The sequence below is a fragment of the Salmo salar genome, chromosome ssa19 (assembly GCF_905237065.1).
Source record: "Salmo salar chromosome ssa19, Ssal_v3.1, whole genome shotgun sequence".
NCBI lineage: Eukaryota > Metazoa > Chordata > Actinopteri > Salmoniformes > Salmonidae > Salmo > Salmo salar.
This window is the reverse complement of record NC_059460.1, coordinates 77855506-77873426: the sequence shown is the minus strand read 5'-3', so window position 1 is coordinate 77873426 and position 17921 is coordinate 77855506. Positions and strand designations below refer to the sequence as shown.

At 41.6% G+C, this 17921-nt stretch overlaps 2 protein-coding genes and 1 long non-coding RNA gene across 6 annotated transcripts; 1 reads left to right on the top strand and 2 right to left on the bottom strand.

The window, feature by feature from the left end:
• Positions 1-998: 998 nt before the first annotated feature.
• Positions 999-5859, bottom strand: LOC106579621 (sialic acid-binding Ig-like lectin 12). The gene is made up of 8 exons (XM_045702763.1): positions 5708-5859; positions 4758-4832; positions 4047-4433; positions 3611-3916; positions 3208-3474; positions 2396-2480; positions 2225-2282; positions 999-1868 (listed from the first exon to the last, which is right to left on the bottom strand). The coding sequence occupies exons 2-8, from the start codon at positions 4804-4806 to the stop codon at positions 1656-1658; spliced, it is 1365 nt and encodes a 454-aa protein (XP_045558719.1). The 5' UTR covers positions 4807-4832; positions 5708-5859; the 3' UTR covers positions 999-1655.
• Positions 5860-8443: 2584 nt separating this feature from the next.
• fen1 (flap structure-specific endonuclease 1) lies at positions 8444-13616 on the bottom strand. 3 transcript variants are annotated; one of them, XM_014159718.2, is made up of 12 exons: positions 13482-13616; positions 13151-13245; positions 12931-13033; positions 12651-12753; positions 12345-12408; positions 12122-12231; positions 10714-10850; positions 10457-10523; positions 10200-10331; positions 9840-9991; positions 8899-9013; positions 8444-8695 (listed from the first exon to the last, which is right to left on the bottom strand). In XM_014159718.2, the coding sequence occupies exons 2-12, from the start codon at positions 13230-13232 to the stop codon at positions 8618-8620; spliced, it is 1143 nt and encodes a 380-aa protein (XP_014015193.1). In that variant the 5' UTR covers positions 13233-13245; positions 13482-13616; the 3' UTR covers positions 8444-8617. The 3 variants fall into 3 exon arrangements, with proteins under 3 accessions (XP_014015193.1, XP_014015192.1, XP_014015194.1); XM_014159717.2 differs by having other exon boundaries at positions 13493-13616; XM_014159719.2 differs by lacking the exon at positions 13482-13616 and adding an exon at positions 13332-13387.
• A 105-nt stretch (positions 13617-13721) lies between these two features.
• Positions 13722-17397, top strand: LOC106579673 (uncharacterized). Of its 2 annotated transcripts, XR_001322705.2 has the most exons (3): positions 13722-13764; positions 16577-16728; positions 16954-17397. It is a non-coding gene; the product is annotated as an uncharacterized lncRNA (long non-coding RNA). The 2 variants fall into 2 exon arrangements; XR_006760804.1 differs by lacking the exon at positions 13722-13764 and having other exon boundaries at positions 15769-16728.
• Positions 17398-17921: the final 524 nt, after the last annotated feature.

Sequence of the window (17921 nt, the reverse complement as noted above, 5' to 3'; positions counted from 1 at the left end):
GTAGACCAAGGTGCAGCGTGGAAAATGTTAATCTTGTAATTTAATGAAAGAAATTAACACTTTACAAATTAAACAAAAAATGACAGCAGACAGTTCTGTCAGGTACTCACAACTAAATGGAAAACAACTACCCACAAACAACAAAGGAAAAACAGGCTGCCTAAGTATGGCTTCCAATCAGAGACAACGATAGACACCTGCCTCTGATTGGAAACCATACCCGGCCAAAACATAGAACACAAAACATAGAATGCCCACCCACCTATCACACCCTGGCCTAGCTAAACAGAGAAAACACAGCTCTCCTAGGTCAGAGCGTGACAATCTGTCATTTAGGTTAGTATTGTGGAGTAACTACAAAATTGTTGATCCATCCTAAGTTTTCTGCTATCACAGCCATTAGACTGTGTAAATGTTTTAAAATCACCAGTGGACTCATAGTGAGATCCCTGAGCGTTTTCCTTCCTCTCCGGTAACTGAGTTAGGAAGGACGCCTGTATCTTTGTAGTGACTGGCTGTATTGATATGCCATTTAACATTGTAATTAATAACATCCCTGAAAGGGATATTCAATTTTTTATTTTTTTTATCCATCTACCAATAGATGCTCTTCTTTACAAGGCATTGGAAAACCTCCCCAGTCTTTGTGGTTAAATCTGTTTGAAACACACTGCTCGACTGAGGGACCTTACAGAGATGAAGTGGGGAACAGAGATGAAGTAGTCATTCACTATTGTTGCACACACAGTGAGTCCATGCAACTTATTATGCGACTTGTTAAGCAAATCTTTACTCCTGAACTTATTCATGATTGTCATAAGAAAGGGGTTGAATACATATTGACTCAAGATATTTCATCTTTTAATTTATTTTCTAATTCAAAACATCATTCCACATTAATGGGTATTGTGTGTAGGCCAGTGACACATCTAAATGTAATCAATTTTAATGAAATATGTCAAATGTTGGACCAATAAGACCAAAATATTTCATGGAAATTGAATGTAAATGTTTTAATTACAGTGCAATTAATAAACAACCTTAAATTCAGCCTCAGGTGTTTCTTTGATTTAACACTCAACATAAAAACTGACACAATAACTTCAAAATAGATATAAACTGAAAATAGATGATATTGTCATTCTGGGAACTGCACAATAGATGATGAGAAACAGTGACTAGTAGATTTTAACACCATTCTGCCGTCACGTAGACTTACTTCACCAACTTCCTGTCTTGCATCAGACCATTGTCTGTCTAACTGTGTCTTCTCTCCTCAGTCATCATTGACTTTATATGGTCTTAAAGTTATTTCAGTAATCTAGTTGAACGCCACAGTTCCTCTATACTGGAACCCATTAAACAGATGCTCTGTGAACTCATCACTCAAAATAAATGGTCCAAAATAAAGAGTAGCCTACATCATCGTATCACCACTATAGTAACAGTTAAACACTTTTCATCCCAGCAAATTCTACAAATATGCAGATAATCAAAGAGCACACAATTATAAATGTAACAAAAGTACCAATAGAAAACAGATACACAATGACGATACTGTACATAAAAACACTTATTACCCATTGGCGAAATACATAAAATGCACCTCTTTTATTGACTTGTGCATAAAGACCATGGAGGTTGTTAAGTGGTGGTTACTGATCCCCTCTCCCAGTCACATTGACTTCAGCGTACTCACTCTCCTGTCCCTGGACCCTGTCCTGGGCTGCAGCTGGGGTCTCTTTGGTCTTTAGTTTGGAGAAGTCTATGTCACCGTAGTGGATCTCTTCAGACTGGTCTTCTGCAGGTTCCTCTGGTTTCTCTCCAGCTGTGGCCTGGTCAGCACACACTGTCCCAACCGGGGAGTTCTGTGGAGAGAACACAGAGAGAGGAACAGGTGTAAAGCTCTAAGCTCAGTCATTTGTAAAACTCTAAGGTCAGCAGGTTACACAACACATACTGAGGGGATGTCAATGAAAATGTCAATTCAACTGACAGGTGTAAAGAGTTACATTTTGCCAGGAAACACTGTCAAAGTCCAACAGCTATTCTGTTATCATTGCATGTTCTTACAGGATGTGGCATTGCTTCCGGTGTGGTCATCTCCCCTAAACTTCCTCTGAAATAATGTTAACCTCATGGCTTTAAATAGTTTCAGCATTAATTCAGTACTTTCTTAGATACACTTTGTAGATAGGTTTTGAAAGTTGAGCCTTATTCCCACCTGTCCCTGTGGACTGTCTGTCATTTCAAGTCCATCGTGGAGCCTCGAGTTTCTCCTCCTGGAAGACATTTAGAAAGGCCTTCTGAATGCACTGAGAGGGTTTTCACATGCAAAAGCACAAACACAGCATAAATAAAATTGTTTTGCGTTGATGCCAGGAATAGTTTTTACCATACAAAAAGACTGATCAGGCTGATAAGCAAAAAGGCCCCCAGAGTTCCTGCTGCAATCCCAAAGCCCATTGAGGTTTCTTGCCCTGAAAATACAGCACATATTATGGTCAATTGTCACAAAAAGATCTCTAAAGTACACTACATGACCAAAAGTATGTGGACACCTGCTCGTCGAACATCTCATTCCAAAATCATGGGCATTAATATGGAATATAGAATGTCATTGTATGCTGTAGGGTTAAGAATTCCCTTCACTGGAACTAAGGGGCCTAGCCCAAACCATGAAAAACAGCCCCAGACCATTATTCCTCATCCACCTAACTTTACAGTTGGCACTATGCATTGGGGCAGGTAGTGTTCTCCTGGAATCCTTCAAAACCCAGATTGTTCCGCCGGACTGCCAGATGGTGAATCGTATATTCAACATGCCAGAGAACGGATTTCCACTTCTCCAGAGTCCAATGGCAGTGAGCTTTAAACCACTGCAGCTGATTCTTGGCATTGCGCATAGTGATCTTAGGCTTGAGTGCGGCTGTTCGGCCATGGAAACCCATTTCATGAAGCCCTCAACAAACAGTTATTGTGCTGCCGTTGCTTCCAAAGGCAGTTTGGACCTCGGTAGTGAATGTTGCCATCCTACTGCCAATGTTTGTCTACGGAGATTGCATGGCTGTGTGCTCGATTTTAAACACCTGTCAGCAACATATGGGGCTTTAATAGCTGAATCCACGCATTTGAAGGGGTGTCCACATACCTTTGTATATATAGTGTATATGTAACCTAAGATTGTGCTCTAAAGGCCCGTTTTACCTTTAATAGTTAGCCACACTTCCTTTGACTTGCCACAGCCGTGACTATTTCTTGCTTCACAGTAGTACAGTCCTCCATCACCAACAGTCACATTGAGGGAGTAACTCTGTCCAGATTCTACATGTCTTGTTTTACCCCCACTGATCTGGAACCAGGTGAAGTTTGTCACAGGAGGGTTGGCTGTACTGCTGCAGGTCAGATTAACACAGCTGCCCACTAATACTGGATCAGCTGGACTGATGGAGGCCGAGGTGTCCTTAGGAGAGACTGAGGGAGAGGGGTTCATTTAGAATGTATCTGGATATGGTATATTGAATAGTCTCATTAAAACCACTCTATTACAAGCATCAGTGAAAACATGATAGAATGATCTATTCTACAGGAACTGGTGACTAAATCTTACATGAAACGTTAAGCATCATGTTATGTTCAGCTGTCTTGTTGCTTGCCCCTACTGGGTAGACTGCAGTGCAAGTGATGTTCTTCTCATGATGAAGGTATGACAGAGTGAAGGTCACCGTGGAGAAAACTGATTTGGTTTGGTCTGGATTCTCCTGCAGTTGTTTCTCAGTTGTGAACTGTGTTGGGAGAGTCCATGTCAGCTCAGGGGGGTGTTCAGGACAGGGAGCAACAGCAGAGCAGTTCAAACTGACAGGGTTCCCTTCCTTCAGCTCACCGGAGACAGTTAGGTTGGGACTGGAAGGCACATCTGTAATACATTGTAGATAAATATATTTTACACTAAAAGTTCAAATGTCCACTTGCTCTACTCTTATCTTTGATGCAAGGAATCTAAACTGGGGAAAAAATAGTTGGTTAAAAGTTAAATTATCTCTTACCTCTGACAACTATATCAACAAACTTATCAATGTCTGTTGCACGGAATGGTTGACTCTCAATCCTGAAGTAGTATTTATTAGTGTAATTGGTGGTTACATTGAAGAAGACTGTGGTGCAGTTCTTCTGGGACATGTTTCCAGTTATGTTCCCTTGATATATGTTGACCGTCTTACTACTGTTAAATATCACATTGTCCGGACGCCCATCAAACTTTGGTGATTCTTTAATCCAGACTCCAGAGATCGGTATTGTGCTGTTAAATGTATTCTTATGTTTGTCAGGAATATCAAATGAACATGGGATTTGCACACAGGAGCCAGTCAGTACATCCAGTCTATCTGGCATTGTGGCGATCAAATCTGGTTGACAAAAACAGGCCAAAACACCTGTAACATGAAAGACAACATCAGGGAGGTAATGTGATCTTTTCAGTACAATCAACCTCTCCTTCTGCAGGAAAAAATATGAACTAATTTCAATATACAGGTGATTCCTGATGTCACGACTCCATGTCCTAAACTGGATTATGCACATATCTGGAGCACAGAATGTTTGAATGCAGACTATTAAACTCTACTTATCAGGAGTCAACTGTACACTTTTATATACATTGAGACAGGTGGGAATATAGCTCATACCATGATATAGCATCACTTGTACTTATTCCTCTGTCTGATCCATAACTAATTGTTGCTGTATGGAAGACTCACCTGACATAAAGAGGACAATGAGAAAAAACATGTTCTCAGGACAAGCCATGTGAAAACTCACACACTACTGATAACCTGAAACAGTACAAACATTCACACATTTAGTAACTCACAACACACTGCCCCTCCTTTAGGCTCAAACCCAACACCTGAGCACTCCACTCCCCCACCCCACCCCTACAGGAGGGCAGCTCCCGCTCAGGCTATCCAAGCTCTTTTCAGTCCTGGCACCTGAATGTTGGAACCAGCTTCCCCCTGAAGCTACCTGCCCATCTTGCAAAAACATCTGAAACCCTACCTCTTCAGGGAATCTTAAATAATCCCACAGCACCCCCCCCTTTCACAGCCCGACCTCAAAAAAGCCTTTTGTGAACTAACATTGACCCACACACACTAGCTCAAACTTTGCTGATACCTACTTGAGTGTACTTACTATGAATGTAATGTGGTTGTCCCACCTAACTATCTTAAGATGAATGCACTAACTGTATGTCGCTCTGGATAAGAGTGTGTGCTAAATGACTCAAATGTATTACATTGAACCTTAATGCGTACAGTGCATTCGGAAAGGATTCAGACCTCTTGACTCTTCCCCCCTCATTGTTACGTTGTTCTAAAAAAGGATGAAATAGTTTTCTCCCCTCAATCTACACACAATACCCCATAATAACAAAAAAACATTTTTTAGAAATGTTATGTCATTATGGGGTATTGTGTGTGGATTGATAAGGATTTTTTTTTTAATGCATTTTACAATAAGACTAAAGTAACAAAATGTGGAAAAAGGGAAGGGGTCTGAATACTTTCCCAACACAGTGTATGGCTTTCAGTTGTGAAGCTATAACATGAACCAACAGCAGCACCTTGAACATTTCAAATCATCACCAGTAATAACATTTCAGTGAGTCTTAACATTAAAATGCAAAGATAGTGAAGAAGTCGACACTTACATTACAATCTTGAAAACCGATCACAGAAAAGGAGATAACAGCACACCCATAGTGAGTTCTGACAAACTGAAGTGTTGCAATTCAAGTTGGACAACGGCATGTGATGTACTTCCTATTCCTTATAAGTGTACAAAATGATTTGCATTTTCAAAAGCAAGTAGTCTAATTATATACAGTACCGGTCCAAAGTTTGGACACACCTACTCAAGGGTTTATCCTTTTACTATTGTCTACATTGTAGAATAATAGTGAAGACATCAAAACCAGGAAATAACACATATGGAATCATGTAGTAACCAAAAGTGTTAAACAAATCAAAATATATTTTAGATTCTTCAAATTAGCCACCCTTTGCCTTGATGACAGCCTTGCACACTCTTGGTATTCTCTCAACCAGCTTCATGAGGTTGTCACCTGGAATGCATTTCAATTAACAGCTGTGCCTTGTTAAAAGTTAATTTGTGGAATTTCTTTCCTTCTTAATGCATTTCAGCCAATCAGCTGTGTTGTGACAAGGTAGGGGTGGTATACAGAAGATGGTCTTTTACCAAATAGGTCTAAGTGAATTTTTTTCCCAATTTTAAATTGAACCTTTATTTAACTAGGCAAGTCAGAACAAACTATTATTTACAATGACTGCCTACCCCGGCCAAAGCTGGGCCAATTGTGCGCCGCCCTATGAGATTCCCAATCATTGCCGGACATGATACAGCCTGGAATCAAACCAGGGACTGTAGTGATGCCTCTTGCACTGAGATGCAGTGCGTAAGTCCACTACACCACTCGGGAGCCCATATTATGGCAAGAACAGATCAAATAAGCAAAGAGAAATGACAGTCCATTACTTTAAGACATGAAGGTGAGTCAATGTGGAAAATGTCAAGAACTTTGAACGTTTCTTCAAGTGCAGTCGCAAAAACCATCAAGCCCTATGATGAAACTGGCTCTCATGAGGACTGCAACAGGAAAGGAAGACCCAGAGTTACCTCTGCTACAGAGGATAAGTTCATTAGTTACCAGCCTCAGAAATTGCAGCCCAAACAAATGCTTCAGAGTTCAAGTAACAGACATATCTCAACATCAACTGTTCAGAGGAGACTGTGTGAATCAGGCCTTCATGGTCGAATTACTTCAAAGAAAGCACAACTAAAAGACATCAATAAGAAGACTTGCTTCGGCCAAGAAACACAAGTAATGGACATGAGCCTGGTGGAAATCTGTCCTTTGGTCTGGAGTCAAAAAGAGATTTTTGGTTCCAAATGCCATGTCTTTGTGAGACGCAGAGTAGGTGAACGGAAGATATCTCCATGTTCGGTTCCAACCGTGAAGCATGGAGGATGATTTGTGATGGTGCTTTGCTGGTGACACTGTCAATGATTTAGAATGCAAGGCACACTTAACCAGCATGGCTACCACAGCATTCTGCAGCGATACACCATCTCATCTGGCTTGCGCTTAGTGGGACTATCGTTTTTTTTCTACAGGACAATGACCTAACAGACCTCCAGGCTGTGTAAGGGCTATTTGACCAAGAATGAGAGTGATAAGAGTGCTGAATTACAGAGTACTTTGTTGAAGCACCTATGGCAGTGATTACAGCTCGAGTCTCCTTGGGTATGACGCTACAAGCTTGGTACACCAGTATTTGGGGAGTGTCTCCCATTCTACTCTGCAGACTGTCTCAAGCTCTGTCAGGTTGGATGGGGAGCATCACTGACTGCACAGCTACTTTCAGGTCTCTCCATACATGTTAGATCAGGTTCAAGTCAGGGCTCTAGCTGGGCCACTCAAGGACATTCAGAGACTTGTCCAAAAGCCACTCCTGCCTTGTTTTAGATATGTGCTTAGAGTCATTCTGTTGGAAGGCAAACCTTTGCCCCAGTCTGAGGTCCTGAGCAGGTTTGAGTCAAGGATCTCCGTACTTTGTTCCGTTCACCTTTCCCTCAATCCTGACTAGTCTCCCAGTCCCTGCCGCTGAAAGACATCCAATGGAGGCCAATGTGTTCATGGGGAACTTCAATGCTGCAGAAATATTTGGGTAACCTTCCCCAAATCTGTGCCTCGACACAATCCTGTCTCGGAGCTCTACGGACAATTCCTTCAACCTCATGGCTTGGTTTTTGCTTTGACATGCACGGTCAACTGTGGGACCTTATATAGACAGGTGTGTGCCTTTCCAAATCATGTCCAATCAATTGAATTTACCACAGGTGGACTCCAATCAAGTTGTAGAAACATCAAGGATGATCAATGGAAACAAGATGCACCTTAGCTCAATTTTGAGTCTCATAGCACACAGCCTGAATACTTATGGAAATAAGGTATTTCTGTTTATAAATATGCAAACATTTCTAAAAACCTGGTTTTCGCTTTGTCATTATGGGGTAGTGTGTGTAGATTGATGAGGGGGGAAAGTATTTAATCCATTTTAGAGTAAGGCTGTAATGTATCAAAATGTGGAAAAAGTCAAGGGGTCTGAATACTTCCTGAATGCACTGTATATATAAAAAAAATGACAGTATTAATTTAACATGATGGTTTTAAAGTTTACGCAAGAATGGAAATGTGCTATAAAAACATTTCCCCTTTCTAATGACTCAACTCTCAAACATTTTGTTTGTCATATTGATAGTGCAACAAAGCTTCAGCAAGAGGCGTCTCCCTCTCCCCTAGCTCTGACTTGAACGGGAGTGCATATTCCATTTAATTTGTTATAAAAAAAATATCTAGCCAAAATCCATAATTTTTACTTTTATTCAACAAAAAAATAAATTCATAAAACTTGCCTAGTTCAACATGAAAAACAGACTTGATCAGACACACTATAATTGTAGCAAGTAATTGTAGCTAAGTGATTCATACACTCCTGCACTAACTTCTGCTTTACTTGCTTCACTTCCTGTTTGTAGTCTATTTGCCCTTCTTAAATTTGCCTGGGGTTGCACCGGTCTTCTGTTTCTTCTTGTTGGATCCCTTTGTCTCAGGTTCCTAAACAAGGAGGAAGTAGAGGATTATTTTAACATGGATACAGTATGGCCGAGAGACTCCATCTCTCTCTCTCTCTCAAGACAATCTGTAATAGAACGAGCTGTCAACCATTTAGATTGTACAGGTTTCTAGCTCCACACTTCCCTCTCTGAAACCCATGAGTGTGCCATGCTGTCAAGTATGTGATGTAGTGTCCTAAGCACCTTGCGTTTTGATGACAGAGACCCTGTGATGGTGAAGAAGGTGTCCAGTCGTCCCTGTGTGCTGCCCTGTCGGCTCTTCAGAATCTTCTTACAGCCGTTCTTGATGCGGTCCTCACTGAAAACACATCACACACATACCTCAAAGGATGAGTCACAAACTTCACTCACACAAGCATGCATACGCACACATTGTGATATTGTTGTATGGTGGTATTGAACATGTTGTGTTGTGGATATGTGGTGGTGTAGAGATGTTATATGATGTACTGTTTTATCTTTAGTTCATTCAGAACAAACCTAGTTCACCGTTTTATCTTTGGTTTATATATATAATGTTGGTGCTTTGGTGTGTTTGGACGCAAGGAAGAGTAGCTTAAGGGGATCCCTAATAAATACAAAATACCAACCATGGCATAACATGTGGATGTGGTGTGGAATTGGGGTGGCAGGTAGCATAGCGGTTAAGAGCGTTGGACCAGTAACCGAAAGGTCACTGGTTGGAATCCCTGAGCCAACTAGGTGAAAATCTGTCAATGTGTCCTTGAGCAAGGCTCTTCACCCTAATTGCTCCTGTAAATCGCTCTGGATAATTGTGTCTGCTAAAATGTAAATGTTAACATTTAAAACAGTGAAAAAGCAGCAGTAGTCTACAAGCACAGCACCACTTAGAATAATTGACTGATTTAGAACACAGAAGTGTGACTGAAGCATCTATTACACTATTTGGGGCAAATCCCAACTTCCACTTTAGTTGAATTTCCGCTTAGTCATGCGATGACATCAAATGGGAGAATTTAGGACTCGCCCCTGACATTCTAAACTCACATAAATCATTGAGTTAAGAGTATTAAAGCTCTGTTTGACACAGGTGTTACTTTTATGATATATATATATATAAATAAAAAGGGCCAATAATGTTCATTACTCAGACTATCAGTCACCTGAACTGTTTCTCTGCACACATGAACTGGATGAGGGCATCCTCGTCAGGCTCGCTCCACTTGAGGTCTACGGTGGAGCAGTCCACCACGTCAGGCTGCAGGAACAGCCCTCTGGCTTCCTTATACAGCCAGTCCTCTGGGGCAGGGTGCTTCTGCAAGGGGCCAAGGAGACAGACACTCAGACTGACTTCTGAGACAGGAAGAACTGCTGCATCGTTGTTTTGAACTTAAACTAAGGACTGTTAGTAATGTGGGAGTGTTCTGAATGTCTGCACTGAAGAGGAGCAAGTTATAACAATGGAGAATGTAATACAGTGAACACTACTTAGCTACTCGACTCGTCTGTGAGTCAGTACTCACAGACGAGTCGATGTTCTCCAGAATCTCCTCGATGGAGCCGTGTTGTCTGATCAAGTCAATGGCTCTCTTGGGCCCGATTCCCTTGATGGTACCACAGTAGTCACAGCCCAGCAGTATGCACAGGTCTATGAACTGAGAGAGGCGAGAGAGGGGAGAGTGAGTGGCGGAGGTAGAGGACTACACAGTTACAAACAAAAGGTCATGATTCTGATGTCACAACATGACATAAGACGGGGGGGTGGTATGTTTGGAGATACCTGCTCATGGGTCAGATTAATGTCCTGCAGAAGGCGAGTGAACTGGAACTCCTGGATAGGAAGCTTTCTAGGATAGAGGAACATAAATGTAATAAAACTCAAAAAATGAATATCTAACACACAAATAGAATAACATACACCGCTTTTTCTACTGTTAAAATAGGACCACAAACTGTATGGCTGTGATGCTGCAAATACTGTATAACGGGATGAAAAGATAGGTAATGATTAAGGTAGTATAGGAACTGCAGTAGTACTTGGCTTCGCTGGCAGTGAGGTGCCTTAGTAGGACCCCTGTTCCAAAAGTCAGACCGTCCATATCCTCTGTTGCAGTGGCAAACACCTTCCCAGCCTTAACCAGAGCAGCACAGCTCGCCTCGGCCTCACACGGAGCCTAGAGGGTGAGATGGGAGATTGTATCTTCACTATCAAAACAGAACAAATGAACTAGCCAAACAGAAATAGTATCAGATCCCCAAATGGGCACATTTAATGCCCGACATATGTACGCAGGCCAGGTAGCCTATAGGCCTACTTCTAAGCGTAATCAGGTGCACGTCCTTACTCAACATTGACAGGAGCGCTCCAAACAAAAGACAATGACTAAATTGACAAAACTCTTAAAGGGAATGAAATAAACATCTAATTGTTTCTCACAAGTGTTGCATAAGTTGCACGCTGTGAAAACAATGTGTCCACTCCGACAACGAGAATGGTAAAAGGAATAATAATATATTGAATGCATTAACAGAAATGACCATAACCAAACTAACATTGTAGATAAAAAAAATTATAGGAAGTAACAGTAAATGTACTACTGGTGATAACCATATCTACATACTACCTCAAATCAGCCTGACTAACCGGTGTCTGTATGTAGCCTCGCTACGTTTATAGCCTCGCTACTGTATATAGCCTGTCTTTTTACTTCTTTACTTACCTATCATTCACCCAACACCTTTTTTGCACATTTGGTTAGAGCCTGTAAGTAAGCATTTCACTAAGTTGTATTCGGCACATGTGACAAACTTTGATTTGATATATGTAATGGGGAATTGACAAACTAACAATCAAACACTAACAATCAAATGCAAACAATTCACACAACGCAGTTATGAAACAACGAATGTGCACAAATTGGCGGGAGAAAGCACATTCGAGACAGAAGTGCATCTGGATGCGGCATGGTCAATCTGACGTCTGCACCTTTACGGTGATACAGCATCTGCAAAAGCCAGAGCATTCAGTGCAGAGCTGTTGTGAAGGAAGTTGTCAAGGAAGTGAGTTTGTGTTTAAACAGGATGTACCGCCCTCACCTACCGTCAACCAATCATGTCAATACAGAGCTATAGAGAGCTCTCCGCATTGTTACAACATTTGGGAGGCGCATGGCGTTGCAGCACGGAGCTTGATTTGGCCTCTGCATGTCTGTGGAGGCTCCACAGTTGCGTCACACCCTCCATAGGGAGCCTCCACCACATTTTCAGATCAAGCATAAATTGGCTTTTAGTCTAGGCTTCCGCAATGGATTAGTTCACCGAGACGGCGTATGCTCGACAAAAAAAAAAGATCTTTATGGACATAGGTATACCTAACTACATTCACATAACTTTCAACTGTTTATGATTGGCTAAGGAAAGGAACTAAACAGAGATTTAGACAAACCTCGATGTATGGCACCCCCATCAGGGTGAGCAGCTTCTTGCACTCGTCGTTGTGTTGCTGGGTGACTTTCACCAGACGTTTACTGAACTTATCAATGTTCTCCTGCTCCCCTAGTGGTGAATAGGAAAATAGGTTGTCACTACACAATGCCATGGTGTAATTTCTGTTTGCATGCAAACATTAAGTAAATCAATGTCAGTTTGCAGTGGGTGACTTGCTCCACCTGCTTCCTGTGCCTGGGCCAGCAGTTTCTCAGCCTCAGCCCTCCTCTCTCCTCTCTTCTCCAGCTAGAACCACAGAGAGAGAGAGCGAGAGAGAGAGAGCGAGAGCAGGCAAGCGAGTTAGATTGACACATTGTTCAATATTTGAGTAAATGCATGTAGACTAACCTTTCATCATACTGTCATTGATGCAGAGTAAGTTAAAATGAAGTATATTCTACATTGTAAAGGGACTTTTAGAAAAATGTGTATCTAAAAGTTGAGTGGAGGTTTGATTCAGAGGCTAATGTGACCTCAGCCTGTCTCACCTCTCCTGACTTCAGCTGTGGGGGCTTGCCATCAAACACATAGACAGGCTTGATCCCGTGCTCCAGCATGCGGATAGTCCGGTAGAACATGCCCATGAGATGGCTGAGGTTGCAAGAAAATTCACGTGACAAAACTGACTTGAGACTTGAAAATATCACATTAGAATGGTTTAGAAGAATATACAACGTATATTAATTCACTTCTTTAACGTTATATCTCACACATGCACGAGTAGCTCAGCAGGCAAGCGGGAACATGTAGTTAGCAAGCTAACGTTACCTTGTGGTCTCCCCATTCTCGTTTTGGAGCACATTACCATCCTGTCTGACAGCGACAAGGAACTGATACATACACATGGAGGCGTCTATTGCTATTTTCCGCCCTAAAGTAGTCAAGAGAACATGACAACATTGCAATGACATGATACACCCCAAACATACACCACTGCATGACGAGAAAGCTTGGATGGCAACAAAGAACAGTAACGTTAGGTGGTTACCAAAGTAGTTCTTGATGTCTTGTTCCTTTATAGCAGATGGTGCCTGGTCTGCAATCAACTTTGCAAGCCCGTGAATTCCCATGGTGGAATGTGCTCTGCAAAACAATGAATGCGATAACGTTAGTAAGCTGACAGAGCAAGATGGCTAACGTTAGCAACTAGCTAGTTATGCTTTGTGTACATGAAAGACTGCTACTGTCCTCCTCGACCTCCATTATGATATTTGACTTGGTGCTGCATGATGAGATTTGAATGTAGATATGTTATGCAATATAGACGTTAATCAACTACCGACGTATCATGACTAACATGCGAACAAACCATTGTTTACCTTCGACTCACCGAATGTTCTAGTCGCGACACTTTCCCGGAGTCCACTGCTTCGGGCGCGAAGACAATGCCTCAAATTCCCGCGAAATCCAAATCCAGACATTACAAATCGAGTGTTCGAATTGGTTCGAGTACAACGCCATAAACGATCCTTCATCGATTGATCGATAACTTATTAAGATGCCTGTGTCTTTGACTGAAAGTTAATAATCATATTTGATTGGTTAGCGAGATTAAGGGAATCCAGTCGAGAGAAATATCAGTCATTTAATAAATACAGGACGGTTCGTATTATAACTCAGTACACATTACAGCAGTGAATATGCACACACGAAATGTTTATGATATATTATTTAAATGGTCAAATATGAGGGGTTCATGAATAATTATTTGAAGATAGATTAACGAGGTGGCAAAGACATGTTTTGAAACTCTGTAGTGGTGTGTTTTTTGCTTCTTCACCCCGCCCACTCCGGAAAAATCAGCCGTTGTTATTTGATTTTTTTAAGGTGAGGTGTCGGTCTCCTTCGATTCATGTGTCTTTAAAAGTACGATACATATCTGGATTCCTATATAATGCAAGTAGCACAATTGAACCAAAATTATCATTATTTTTATCAATATTTAGATTAATCCCAGCAGGACATTGCTGAGGACTCGAGTAAGTATTATTGGGCCTGGAATCAGAGGAATCCAGCGGACAGACAGGTTTGGTAGCATATAAATAAGTACGTTCTAGAGTTAGTTGATGCACGGCACGATAGCCAGTTCCTCGATGTACAGTTGAAGTCGGAGGTTTACATACGTCTTAGCCAAATACATTTAAACTCAGTTTTTCACAATGCCTGACATTTATTCCTAGTAAAAATTCCCTGTCTTGGGTTAGATAGATTTCAGCTTTCTTTCATCACATTCCCAGTGGGTCAGAAGTTTACATACACTCAATTAGTATTTGGTAGCATTGCCTTTAAATTGTTTAACTTGGGTCAAACGTGTCGGGTAGCCTTCCATAAGCTTCCCACAATAAATTGGGTGAATTTTGGCCCATTCCTCCTGACAGAGCTGGTGTAACTGAGTCAGGTTTGTAGGCCTCCTTGCTTGCACACGCTTTTTCAGTTCTGCCCACATATTTTCTGTGGGATTGAGGTCAGGGCTTTGTGATGGCCACTCCAATACCTTGACTTTGTTGTCCATTTTGCCACAACTTTGGAAGTATGCTTGGGGTCATTGTCCATTTGGAAGACCCATTTGCGACCAAGCTTTAACTTCCTGACTGATGTCTTGAGATGTTGCTTGAATATATCTACAACACTTTCCTGCCTCATGATGCCATCTATTTTGTGAAGTGCACCAGTCCCTCCAGCAGCAAAGCACCCCCACAACATGATGCTGCCACCCCCATGCCTCACGGTTGGGATGGTGTTCTTCGGCTTGCAAGCCTCCCCCTTTTTCCTCCAAACATAATGATGGACATTATCGCCGAACAGTTCTATTTTTATTTCATCAGACCAGAGGACATTTCTCCAAAAAGTACAATCTTTGTCCCCATGTGCAATTGCAAACCGTAGTCTGGCTTTTTTTATGGCGGTTTTGGAGCATTGGCTTCTTCCTTGCTGAGCGGCCTTTTAGGTTATGTGGATATAGGACTCGTTTTACTGTGGATATAGATACCTTTGTACCTGTTTCCTCCAGCATCTTCATAACCTCCTTTGCATCTTCATAAGGTCCTTTGCTGTTGTTCTGGGATTGATTTGTACTTTTCGCACCAGAGTACATTCATCTCTAGGAGACAGAATACATCTCCTTCCTGGGTGGTATGATGGCTGCGTGGTCCCACGGTATTTATACTTCCATACTATTGTTTGTACAGCTGAACGTGGTACCTTCAGGCATTTGGAAATTGTTCCCAAGGATGAACCAGACTTGTGGAGGTCTACTTTTTTTTCTGAGGTCTTGGCTGATTTCTTTTGATTTTCCCATGATGTCAAGCAAAGAGGCACTGAGTTTGAAGGTAGGCCTTGAAATACATCCACAGGTACACCTCCAATTGAATCAAATTATGTCAATTTTGCTATTTTGCTATCAGAAGCTTCTAAAGCCATGATATAATTTTCTGGAATTTTCCAAGCTGTTTAAAGGCACAGTCAACTTAGTGTATGTAAACTTCTGACCCACTGGAATTGTGATTAAGTGAAATAATCTGTCTATAAACAATTGTTGGAAAAATTACATGCACAAAGTAGATGTCCTAATTGACTTGCCAAAACTATAGTTTGTTAACAAGAAAGTTGTGGAGTGGTTGAAAAATGAGTTTAAATGACTCCAACCTAAGTGTATGTAAACTTCCGACTTGAACTGTAACTAGAGGACTTTAGATGAAAACAAGTATTGTGCATGTTTTAATGTAGTTAGTAGACTCAACACTGACTACAGACTCTCTGCTTAGAGTTCACTCCTGCAATGCACTATCGATGTGTTGTTGTTTCACAGGTAGCTAGGAACAGTTGTTATATGGGTGATGGCTGTTGAACTGGCTTAATACCCCCCCCCGCACCATGTTGACCCCACAGTTGGGTCAAGTTGTCTGGATGTCATTTGGGTGGTGGACCATTCTTGATACACACAGGAAACTGTTGAGCGTGGAAAAACCCAGTTGCGTTGCCATTCTTGACACAAACTGGTGCGCCTGGCACCTACTACCATACCCCGTTCAAAGGTATTAAAATATTTTGTCTCGCCTCTTCACCCTCTGAATGGCATACATAATCCATGTCCCAATTGTCTCAACGCTTGAAAATCCTTCTTCATCCTGTCTCCTCCCCTTCATCTACACTGATTGAAGTGGATTTAACAAGTGACATCAATAAGGGATCATAGCTTTCACCTGGATTCACCTGATCAGTCTATGTAATGGGAAGAGCAGGTGTTCTTAATATTTGGTATACTCACTGTATATTTACCTATGGTGAAATGCTAATGTTTTGCAATAGTTTGCTGTAATCCCTGAATATGCTTCTAGGCTTTTTGACACTTGACCTGTTCAACTCTTGCGGTACTGTATTCTTAATAAATTGAAACTCTATTAATTTTCAACAGGGCTCGTAATGGCTGAAATGGAGCATCCTACACAGCAAGGAGTCTGCAGGATGATAGGCTATTGCACATTGGTCCTGTGTCTCATGCCACAGATGACATGGGCTCAAGTGAGCTACATGCAAGGGGATCCCGAAACCCTACACGTCAACAAAGTTAGTCCTTACCACAACCCCCAGGGAACGTATCATTACTACATGTTATCTGTTTGCAGGCCAAAAGAGGTCCATGAATACATATGAATATGGAAATATATGACTGATTTTGTGATTTTATGCTTGTACGGCTCTTCAGTTAACTGAAATGTATGTTAGCAGTACTGTATATAATATCTCTATTAGGACTTAGCATATAATGTCTGAGAAACCTTTTTCCCCCAGGTGCTCCATAAGTCCCTTAGTGTGGGAGAAGTGCATGATGGAGATCAGATGACAGAGTCCCTGTATGAAATCAAATTCTGGGAGAATACAGAAAAAAAAGTCACTGCCAGCTAAGTCTAACAGAGAAAGAGGTATTTGCGTTCGGACAAAATACACACAACTTCACAGTACATTGCATAAGGATCAGTCGGTCGTTCTTCAGTTCTATCTCCCTTTACATCCCAGTACAGGCCCATGGCTTAGCCCAGATACATGTCGACGTGCTCTCACTGTGTGTGTCTGTCTGTGTCTTTAATGTGTATGGAGGTGTCCAGGTGGACACACCTGGACTTCTACATCATGTACAACGGCGACTCTGTGATCTTTGCCAACATCTCAGTGAAGGACTCCAAGCCAGTTTCAATTACAATAAAACTTTTACACAGTATGTGTGTATTTTCAGCAGGATGTGTGTTGTGTCTTGAACTGTTTAGTTTCAATTAATCTAAAGCTTCTCTCTTCTCTCCATCTCTGCTTGCACCTGACTCTCTGCACTCTTCTCCCTCCCTCCCTCCCTCCTCTTCTCTCCCTTCTTCCCTCTCTCTATCCATCTCTCCTTGCTACCACCCTCTTTCCATCCTTCCTTCATTCGCTCCCTCCCTTCCTGCCACCTAACCTTCCATCCCTCCTCCAGCTCCCTTGTTATGTATAAAACTAATCGATCACATTTTATTTGTGGTCTGGCCTATTAGTAGCTCAGTAATTTGTCACAGAATGCTGAACAACACCCAGACAATCCATCTATTGTGTACAACCTTGTTTCTAATTATTTCTCTCCCTCCCTCCTTTCTCTATGTCAGGGCAATCTATTTCTGATTGGGATTTTAGTAGCTAGCTCAAAGTAATTTGTCACAGAACGCTGAACAACACCCAAACATAAAGAGTGTATATTGTGTATTTCTGACGTATTGCCCTAACCTCCCTCAGTG